General features: G+C 34.4%; 1 protein-coding gene across 5 annotated transcripts in view; it reads left to right on the top strand.

The window, feature by feature from the left end:
* The window catches only part of px (MAP7 domain-containing protein plexus), a 58,096-nt gene extending 47,764 nt beyond the window's left edge, over positions 1-10,332 (top strand). For 2 of the 5 annotated variants that reach the window (XM_022078626.2, XM_087348871.1), the window contains exon 21: positions 529-10,332. In XM_022078626.2, the coding sequence (XP_021934318.2) occupies positions 529-728 (200 nt within the window). In that variant the 3' untranslated portion in view covers positions 729-10,332. The remainder of the gene's footprint in view (positions 1-528) is intronic. The other 3 variants (XR_015535169.1, XR_015535168.1, XM_087348870.1) reach the window with 3 other exon arrangements.
* The last annotated feature ends 974 nt before the right edge of the window (positions 10,333-11,306 follow it).

Raw genomic sequence — 11,306 nt, forward strand, 5'->3', positions numbered from 1 at the left:
ACATTTATAAAAGAAAGTGTAAAGTAGTGTTGAGTTTATTTTTTAATATATACAGCTAAATATTATTTTCCCCTTGAACCTTCATTTGTCACAAGAGCATAATAATTTCTCTTACATGAGATGTAAATGTCTTATTAAAGGTTAGTGATAATGGATATCATTACATCAACACTGGGAATTACATATTTATATGTATAACATAATCTCTTTTAAACTGACTCTATGTAGAGTTTTAAAAAGTTGAAATATTTGGTTTTATATTATCTCTAACAGGCAGGCCAAGCCTAATATCAGGAATAATGACAGGCAAAAGGTAGGTATATAGTTTAAATAAAATAAAAATGAGGGTGAAGTATGGTAAAAGAAATAATGCTGATATATTGTAATGGTGGCTTTAGGCATTTAAAAGTGCAAATTTGTTTTTGGCCATAAGAGAAAAGGGAAGATGGTTTCTGAGACTGACATTTAATAAGGCTTGGTACTCTGACATTTTGGTGCTGAAGTTTGTGTTGGAATATTATGTTACAGAACAGTCTTTGGAGCATGCTGTTCTTAAACAGCAGTGTTCCCGGTTGTGTCACATTCTTGCCGAGAAACGCCATGAAGCAGATGTATTGGACCATAGACTGAGGGAACTGGTGGCAACAAAAAGCCTACAGGATTATGAACGCCATCGAACGCAAGCAGCATTAGACAGCTTAAACTCATGCTTGCATCGTCTGAGGTAGCATCAGGATCACCGAGGCTGAAAGGTGGTGCAAGCAAAGTGTGATGATAAGCACTGTCAAATCCATTTGGTGCTAGATGCCTGTGACTGCCACTTATAACAACCAGCATTTGAAAGCTCTAAACATTGCTTTCTTGGTTGCCAAACATTGCCAAAGAGCATTCACTTGTTAGACAGACTTTGCCTATACTGGCCAAATTAAACAATCTGTGTGTAAAGCCATGAAATTGTTTGGGTGCAAAATTTGTTCCTTGAATATTGACCATTGGATCCAGAGGAAGTATGCCTAGAAGTACTAAATGTTTTCACAGTTGAAGTTTCCTATCTTGCTGTGACAGTATTATTGAGTTACTAATATGTGCAAACAGGACTCTTGAAATATGCTCACCCACTTTCCACAGTAAGTTAACTGAGACCAGTGGGGAATGTTTTTTTTACCATCATTCAAATGGTATTAAAAATGTGTTTTATAACATTTCAGTGACTATGGCCATTTAAATGGTGGCTTGCCCTATGGATGGAGGAGATTTGAACCCCATCCATATACCTGGTCTGTATGACATGTAGATGCTAGTGTCATGTGACACGCTAAGGTATGTACAAGGTATGGAGGTTGGCACTCATGGGTTAATCACGTGAGGTGCACAGAGTGATTAGTTTTATTTGTTCACTTTTGGTAATTTTTAATGTATGTTTTATCAGGTGATTAATCTCATCAATAAAGAGTGAAAATCCAACATTTTCAAGACTGTTTCTGTCTCCATCATGTGGAATTGATGTGTTGTGACACAAACTGTAGTCACTGCATCTGGTTTTCTATTCTCTTGGCATGGTTGATCACCACAGAAGACATCCTTGGTTTTAATCACCTAGAAAACATCAGATGTTTATTAAACATTGAGTGTTTGAACGTGTCTTTTAAGAATATTTTACTGAAGCATACTGAAAGATACAGGCAAGTGAAGGTTTTTAAGTGGCAAGTATATTTCTGGAGCCCTGTGTGCAGACATGTGGAATAGTGTGACTATCATTCTTGTAATATGCATAAAATTGGTGGTGATGGTCGAAAGATAAATTATATACAAATATTGTCTTAACTGATCCATTGCTCATCAAACAGTAATACTCTTAATGGACTTCATTATGACTATCCAGCAAAATGGCTCATGGTTTCTTAGCCATCCATCTTGCTGAGTAGTGCATTGTAGAAATCCAGTTTATAAATTGACTATTATCCATAGATATTATGTTTAGAAACTGTCCTATCGTGTTTTCATGCTCTTCTTAATAGGGTGACAGTCTTTCCTTTTTAGTTGCATTTACAACTAAAAGCTGCAAAATTTACCTGCTTGCTTCACCATGTCTGTCTGTCCATCCAGTTGCACGTAACAGCTTGAGAATGACTAAGGGTTTACATGAAATGTGATATTAGGGAATTTTACTAAAATCTGTTAACATTCCAATATACATTAAAATTGAACAGTAATGGGCACTTTAAATGAAGACCTACCTGTGTTCCTGCATGCAAAATTGACAGTTGGTAATCCCTATATGAGGAAAATCCTATGTGATAACTTCATCACCCGGCCAGATATGCCCCAATACCCAACCCATAGATCATTTACCCTGGACAAATATGTCTCACTGGTGCCATTCACAAAGGTCAGATTTTTGTGAACACCTCAGAATTGTTATACTGTGCTTATATTTCCTTTTTTGTTTGTTCTGTTTCCTTCCAGGTAGTGCCTAGTTAACCTTATTATTAAAATGTCTTAGAATTTGTTTCTCTTAAAGTTGAAGGTGCATGACAGCCATCTCCATACTCACTGCCATGAGAACCAGAAATCTCACAAGGTCAGCAGTCTTTTATGTTAAATTTCTTCTACATTAAATCATTAATTCCTGTACAAAATAAAGGATTTTAATTTTTTTTTATAAAATAATTTGTTTTTTATTTCTGAACCAATTAACTTTGCATTTTAATTAGATGAATTTTTCAAGAGACACAATTTTGGTATACTTCACAGCTTACACATTATATACATAAACATCTTTAATGTGCATTACATTCCATATCTCTCATCGTGTTTGTATCCCAAAATTAGTCTGGGTACATGTTCTGGAAATGAGCTCTGTTAGAGATTTTATTCATGTATGTCATTAATGTACATTACATTCCAGTCTCAATATGTGCCTTTTTCTCTTTTCATCAAGTAAAGAGGAAGTGTGCCCAAAATTAGTCTGGTGACATTTTCTGAGTGAGATCTCTCTTACTGAAAAGATTTTGCTTGGTAGTAGAAGGAAGTTGAATGTTGGATTTTCTTTGTAGAAGTACAGTAATTTCATATGAATATTATTTTATAGCGTAAACCTGCCCTGGTTTTTAAAGGGATGGTGAAAAACATTCATGAAGTAATTACAGGTGTTCATCGTATGCACTCTTGTTTTAATAGTCTAATTGTAACAATTTTACTCTCAGGTTTTTGATTTAACAACAACCTGTCATGTCTGGATTTAGGACCATATAAAGAAGTCCATATATCTTGCCCTTTCACATCACGTTGAAATTATGTCTTTCTGTCAAGTTATAGTAAGAAATGTTTTGGTCAAAATTAAATCTTTTCTTGCTTCCAAATATGCTGAGATAAAACTAGCTGCACACCCTGAAGGTTTTGGGGAAAATTGGCACTTTGACTTTGTCAGTGGATGCCAAGAAGTAATCTGAATCTGCTGCTGGAATTCTCTCTTATTTTTCCACTAGGAGAGGTGCAGGAAATTTGTTAGTCTTGACCAAAAGCTGGTTACTTTGTAAATTGAGAAAGACAGCATAGTCAGAGGCAGTTATGTGTATCATGGCCGTGTTAGAATTAATAACATTGTTTACAGTATCGTGTGCCATATTAAGACATAAAGGTGAAATTCTGCATGTTATTGAGTAAATGTCGTGCATTGATTCGTTACTAAAATAATTTAACTATAGTAGGAATTTGTGTAAGCAGAGCAGTTCTCCTCTGCCTGTCTTGGTCTTTAATAATTTTTTCTGAATGGTATCAATTTTATTGCTTTTTCTGGATACAGTCTTAATATTTGCTTCTTATGGCATATTCATTTTTAAACTATGATGTAATTTATTACAGCAAATAGGGTAGTGAATAACACCATCACCATCAATTTCATACACATTGGCAGTGATTGTCAAAGTGAAGAAAATTTGATTCACTAACAGAGATAGAATTTTGTCTTTGGACTTCAGAATTTTCTAATATTATTTTCTTTAATATGTGTTTAAAGCAATCTAGAGTAATTCTTAAAAGGATTTTACATTCTTATGTAACAGATTTTACTTTCTCAGTTTCCATCATGTATTATGACAGCATATTGGTCAGTCCATGCAACCACTAATTTGGTTTTGGTTGGAAAGTATAAAGCTAACCCAAGAATTTTGTTGTATTTTTACTTACTGTGTATTGAATGGATCAGTCTGGTGTTTTGTAGTCTTTTTATTGATGTATATTTCATCATATGGAATATCCTCAGGGAAGCATTAATTGTAATAATTTGAATCACATCTTACATTTTGCTTTATAGTAAGTTAGAAAAAGTTGAAAATATTTACTTTTAATGAATATGTCAAGTTACGTTAGCTTCATTTAGGTAAGGTACTTGCTTTTAATAAGATCAGCTGAAGATTAAGTTGTTTTCATAAGAAAAAACTGAATATCCTAGTGTCAAGTTGAACAGCCCTGAAAGCACTTACAGAGGTCAGAAGAGAGAGTACAGCATTTATTTTATTTTGAAAATTACAGTTTTTAAAAAACTAACAATTAGTCATATTGCCGACTCTGTATCACTAATGTGGCCAATTCCAGGTCTGCCAAGTTCATGTATTGTCTGATGGCAAACAGATTAATGTTATTCTATGCTGCTCAGCAGCTTCAACTGTTTTTAGTCACGTGAGATTTAGTGTTGTCCAGTATTGACAGTGACACAGTCATTAAAGTTATGCATCCAGTTTATGAGAATATCAGTGGCCTCTGAATCTTTTGGAGTCATCTGTGCTACTGAACAAGATATCTGAGTGTTCTCTGAGCATTTCAAATTTGGACAGCTTTTCATGATCTTAATAGAATTTCGAAAAGCATCTTTTTTACAATTTAGCCTTTTTTGTCATAAGTTACCTACAGTCACAGGAGGATTATATTGTTACGTAATTGAAGTTTTCATTATCTGGCTGAAAATAACTTTTCAATAATGCCAAAACTGGCCATATAGGGACATTTTTTATTATATATTGTTTCTTACTGCTGTATATAATTTGCTTCCTTGCACAGTTGTCTCATTAAAGCAATCAAATTATGCACAGTGTTAATATAATGCATTTCTGAACAATGAAGGTGTCTTGTATGCACTAACTAGCTTTGGCAGTTATGGAAAATCTTGTCATCCTTATTAAACACTCGCTTAAGAACTGCATGACATACTAAAGGAAAGTCTGTGATTGGAAGCTGAAATTACATGCATGAGTGGCCATTTGGCAATATTCCATTCAAATACCCAACATTCCTGAAGCATTACATGTTAATGTAACTTGCAAGATATTTATGGTAACTGGTTGTAATTTTAATTCTTTAGTACCTCAACATAATGAATTTCAGTATATTGAAGAGAGATGGTTCTAGGCCACCTGCAGGATGTGCCATATGTAGAAATTTACATATAAATATAAGTCTGCCAGTAGCTAAACTGCTTATATGGAGCCCTCACTTTAGAAACTTCATAAGTGTATTAAAAACAGAACAGAAATGAAAAGCAGTTAAGAAATACTATATTTCAGTGTTTATGGTCCTTAGATTTTTTTAATAATTATTTTCAAAAAATGTTGTTTTATTGAAACATTTTCTTTCCAAGAATAATTTTATGTACAGTGTGGCCCAGCATAAAGTATTCCTAAAGACAACAGCTCCTCCCTGCACAGGATACAGGATTTGCTGTTTCCTAGGGAGAGATGTTTGCTTTTCTTTGTGTGTTGTACAATGAATGTAACAGGTGTTGTATTTTGAACACTTTTTACAATCTTACAGAAGAGGTCATTGGGAGAGGGAGGATGCCAATTTAATGCAATTTGAGAAGCATACAAAATTATGAAAACAAGCACCAGCAAAACACGTGTTTGTGAAAGATTGTGGAATATTGTTAGCATGTTGACATAGTGAATGGAAACACTAAACAAGTAACACTGTCCATGTAGGAATGGTGTTTGACAGCATTTTGTAATCTGCAAGTAATTTCAATGTTGTATGTCCAAGTAATTGGGAGTAAATACAGGATAGGCAGCGTTCATCATTTTTAAAGATTCATTGGTCAACCACAGTTTATTCAGAGTAATGTGAATTGAGAAAGAAATGTTTGCTGTTACTGAGTAACATAATAACAAAATGACTTCTTACCAGATTATAACTTTTTCCATTACAAGTAGTAACATGACTGGTGATATGGCATTAATTTCTTCAGAAATTCTCTGTTTTTGATTTTTTAAATCTGCCAGACACATTTTAAATGCTTTGTTTCTCAAGTAGCTCCTTAAAAAGAAACCACAAGCTGACAGATCGCGCAAATGGGCTAGCCAAGAAATGTTGCCATAGTGGGAAATTATTCTGTGTTCATCAACTGCCAAGCAGTATGTGCTGTCACTCTGTCTTGTTGGAACCAAACAATAGCAAGGTCATCATCATGGTAGCATGTATCTGGAAGCAAGAACTCCTTCACCATATGCGACTGATTAGTGACTCATACTCTTTCAGTGTTTTCTGTGCCTGCGTGGCCCTGACACTGCCTCCAGGTTTTTTGTTTGTTGTAGCCGCTGTGGTTTGAAACTTCTGTCCTCTGATCTTGATGGTGGTGTGATTTAGAACCTTTATATGTATCCTGTTGTAAAACTACTATGTGAATGTTTGTCACATTAGAGTTATATTTTAAAAATGTCTCTATGGCAGATACACAGTGCACAGCTGACCACATACGTGTTTACTAAAAATGGTGTCCTTAGCCGAATGCTATGTTGCAGTCACTTTCATCACTTCCCTGGGACCACTGGAGTACTTCATAAATCAAAATGATGAATGAATGAATGCTGCCTCTGCTGACATACAGAAATAGTTATTTTTTACCTTGACATATTGCATATACTGCCTATTATGAAATAGACAGGGGAACTAATGTACCATTAATGGTGTGAATGACATAACTTGATCGGTGACACTGTTGTAGGAGCATTCTCAAGCCACACCAAACAGAAATGTGTGCTGTGAAGTAAAGAATAATGGAAAATTAACAGATGTTTTAAGGTTATTTTCATATAAAATCTCATCTTGCTAAGAAATTTCAACTGAGCGGGTTGTCCAAAATGAGAAATGATGGTGTAAAGGATCACAAAAACATAGAGAACATTTGAGAAATTTATAAAATTATTTTTGTCCTATGGTGAACTTGCTTGGTGAAGATTTATGTCTGTTATTAGCCTAATTTTCTCTCTAAGAAAAGTGGACTGTTCCCATCATATCCAAATGTATTTGAAACCCCTCTTACATTTTGAATTAGTTGGCATTTCCTTTAAACTTGGTATTGTATCAAAACCACTACTTCCTTATTTTTCTGACATGTAAAATAGACATTGATTTAAAATTTGAAGTATACATGTAAGTAAAGGTGTAAACAGATCACAGTGCTTTGAATAGATAAGTAAGTAATCATGCTTTGTAAGCACTGTTGGCAATATACACATTGTTGATGTATATCGTGCTATCAGTATGATTTTAAATTGGCATCGCAGTATTGCACTTTGCAGCAAGAATAAAGCATTTGATATGTGAAGTATGGCCTCAGGTTCTTGGTAGACTTCATAAGACTTAGCTAATGACATTGCATATGCTACTTATTGTTCTGGTGTGTTAGTGTATTTATTTTTACAATAATTATGGACTTCAGGTAATTTTTTTAGAAAAGTTTATTTCCTAATGCTAAAGTATTTATTTTGTACAGTCAGCGGTGAATCCTAGTCTAGAAGTGGAAATGCAATATTATTAAATCCGTACCACATTGCTAAGGTATATTACTATTACAGATATTCCACTGTTGTGTTATGTACCTCATTAAACGTTTCTTTTATATTCCTCCAATTACGTGGACTGGTGGCACACTGCTATCCAAATTGGAGCGTTTGCCAGTCTTTATAGTTTATCTCAAATTTTGTATGTCAGTTCATGTAATGTGGTTAACTTTCCTGCATTATGTTACACATAACAACTTGATAAAATTAACTTTTGATAAAGAATACTTTCACTGTTATCTCAGGCTGAGGTTTAGACCACTTAATTATAGGTATTTTATTTTGTCGTGCTATAGTCTTTCATGAAGCTATTGGATGGAAATGTACTGGCATGAATTTGCAAGCTTGGTGTACATTTAGTGAATGAATTTCTGTAAGGGGAAGGGAGGAGGAGTGGTATCAGTCAGTTACTATGAGGCCTGATGTCATCTGTAAATGATAATGTGCCTCCTCTGATTTATTCAGATGAGGCAGTATTTACCCTATCTGAAATGTTGTGTAGTGAAGGTGTGAGCTTTGCGGATTCACACCTTCTACTGTAGGTACTATCATGTCGTGTGTTCAAAACATACAGTGTATAGCATTGCTGCCCTTTGTTACATTACACATTGCTATTTTAAAATAAAACTGCTGACATATCACATGCCACTTGCTCAAAAGACATTGCGGGAAAAGTTCACTATAGACTGGATCATTGCTGTGTAGCATGTAGATTTTGGTGTGGACTTAAAATACCATGAACATCCTCAAAAATTTAATATGCACTCTGACTTTCAAAGCAACACTTTTTGAAAGAAAGGTGTGTGTTATTCAAGTACGTAGGTTGTAGTTTGATTACAAAAGCTAATGAACCAGTGTAGCTATAAATGCGAAATTTTGTACGTACATGGGTCATTAATTTACATTCAGATTTGTACAAGGCTACCTTTTTATGTTAAATGCTTTAAACATAGCACTGGTGGAAAACTTCAGACTTTATCTGGAAAAGGAAATCTGTACTAGTGGACATACCCATTAATATCTTGCAGTCCTGGTTAGCATGTCTGTATAGATTAAAACATTTAATTGAAAGTGTATTCCCACTGTATATATATGTAATTTGTTGTCTTGGCTTCAAATACGTTTTGTATATGAACAAAGTTGTCGCTGATTACTGTACAAGGGATAGTGATTGTGATAATACATAATCCTAACAGAGTAATAAGTGAAATGCTGTTTGAAGTCTTTAAAATGAGGGCTCATTATAGGAATTTTGTAACAACGGAGGACCTTTGCAGCAACTGGAGGTTGAAAAGTTGCTTTGTTATTTTAGTGGGATTGAATTTGTTATATTGCATTGACGCGTTGAAATCTGCTAGATCCTTCAGTGATGTGTCGTATGTATCACTTTACTAAGGCAGCTACTGATGCAGAAAAGCATTGTGAAATGAAACTGATTAAAATAGTCCAGTGCAACCTAGTCTAAAACCTGTTAATGTATTTATACTCATATGATGGATGAACTTATAAGTGGTTGAAATTTTAATTTCTGATTTCATCTGTTGGCCAAGTTATCAAGATTATTAAGGGTCATAAAACATGCTTGGCTTATCTAGTTACTCTTAAATACTGTTCATGACATGTAACGTCCGATAATTGGTTGTTTAAGCTTTGAAACCACTCGCCTTGAAAAACTGTTTCTGTCGTCATTAGTGATGTGACTGACAGAGGATCGATCGCCCTTTCTTTTTTAAACCAAAGTCTCTGATGGATTATGTTCCCAGGGAGTGGTTGATAATTGTCACCTCTTTTTTTATGGTTATATTTATTGTGTATTTACTATATATAAAGGGGTTAAGAAAATATAAAGAGTTTAGCTCAAATTTTGTACTTTCGGGGCAAAGTAGTTTGGAACAAATGCCTCTTTTTTAATGAAAATGTACATTCCACAATTTGTGGCATTCCATTTACTGAAAGATGTATATAGTATATTACATAATAATGATGGAATGTTTTGAAATGTCATGTATGAATGGACCAGAATTAAGTTTATAATTTGTTAATGGAACTCTGTGCTTGTTAATTGCTTTTTTTTTCTGTCCGAATGCCATGAGAAGCTTTATGTATATTAACATTACAGTTGATGAATAATGGACTTTTTATCAGTGCCTCCACCAGAAAGTTTCAATGTCTTTATTATTAAAACTAGATGTAAATATGTATTGTTTTATTTTATATTCTGTATTAAAGACATTTCTAGATGGCGGCATATTTTAAGTGGCTGTTAAGAAGAATTGTTCCATAATATGATTTTAATGGGAATGTATAGCCCAGTCTCTTCATTTTACTCTGTATATAAATGATATATGTATAAACTTTGTAACATGAAATCAAATAATTAATAATTATCTTTGTAATAATATTTATACTTTTACTTAGTGAATGACCATGAAATGTGTTCCATATGGGAAGATGGTTCCCATATTTGCTGAATAAAAGAACTCTATAGGTATATTTTTAATTTTGACGCATTTGTCAGATGTGAGCCCTTGCATATTCTTTTTCCTGCTCTTTGGAGTGAAGCATACAGGTGCATGAAAACACTTTGTGGCCAGGATTTCTGCCTAATTCATTTTACTTATTTACTTCTGATGTAGTGATGGGATATTGGAAATAATACATGGAAAGTTTGTTTTTGAATGGTCAAATGACTACAAGATGAACAGGAAAAAGACATTTTCTTTACACATGTGGTAGCTATGTAATGTGTATTCTGCGTGTTTCATAACCTGTTTTCTTATCATTAACATGGTACAGTTTGTCACATTTTAAGACGTTTTAATGTCTATAACCTACCCAGCCTATGAAACTTCGAGAAAACTGTTGGCAGTCACAGAGTTATGAAGAATGGAACGAACCTTGTGCACCTTTATAATACACTTTTGGGAGAGTGGACCTTTATGACAGGAATAACGAAGTTTCGGGATTTGAACTGCCGATCTAACACGACAGTCGACATGAATAAGAACAAATTAAATAGAAGATATGCGTTAATTCTTGGTTTATTCTACTCAGAAGACAAACTGATTTGTTAGTACGTTCTCTTGACGATTTAATTTTCGTTTGTTTGGAGTGGAAAGTTAGATTAGGTTTCTAAACTCTTATATTAATCTTTCTGGTCCGCGAGGGCAAGGAAGTGTTCTTGGAATGGTAACATCAGATGAGCTGTATCCTTTTGGCTAGTTTGACAGGACGACGTCTGACTCATTGCGGGTGAAAGTTTGTCCGAGAGGGCTTCAGTGCTGGCTGTATCCAGTGCACGCCGAAATGGGGGAGGACTATCCTGTCTGCAAGATTGTACAAGCTAACTTTTCCTTTCCTCTCGTCACTTACTTTGTAGGTCAATGCGATGAAGAAACTAACAGTGACGGACTGGCTCAATATGTGAAGACGTAGTTTGAAACGCAGTGGAATAACAGGAACTTTCACAAAAAT

The sequence above is a fragment of the Zootermopsis nevadensis genome, unplaced genomic scaffold (assembly GCF_977971745.1).
Source record: "Zootermopsis nevadensis isolate Lab colony 2312 unplaced genomic scaffold, Znev_1.0 Znev_ptg000013l, whole genome shotgun sequence".
Taxonomy (NCBI): Eukaryota; Metazoa; Arthropoda; class Insecta; order Blattodea; family Termopsidae; genus Zootermopsis; species Zootermopsis nevadensis.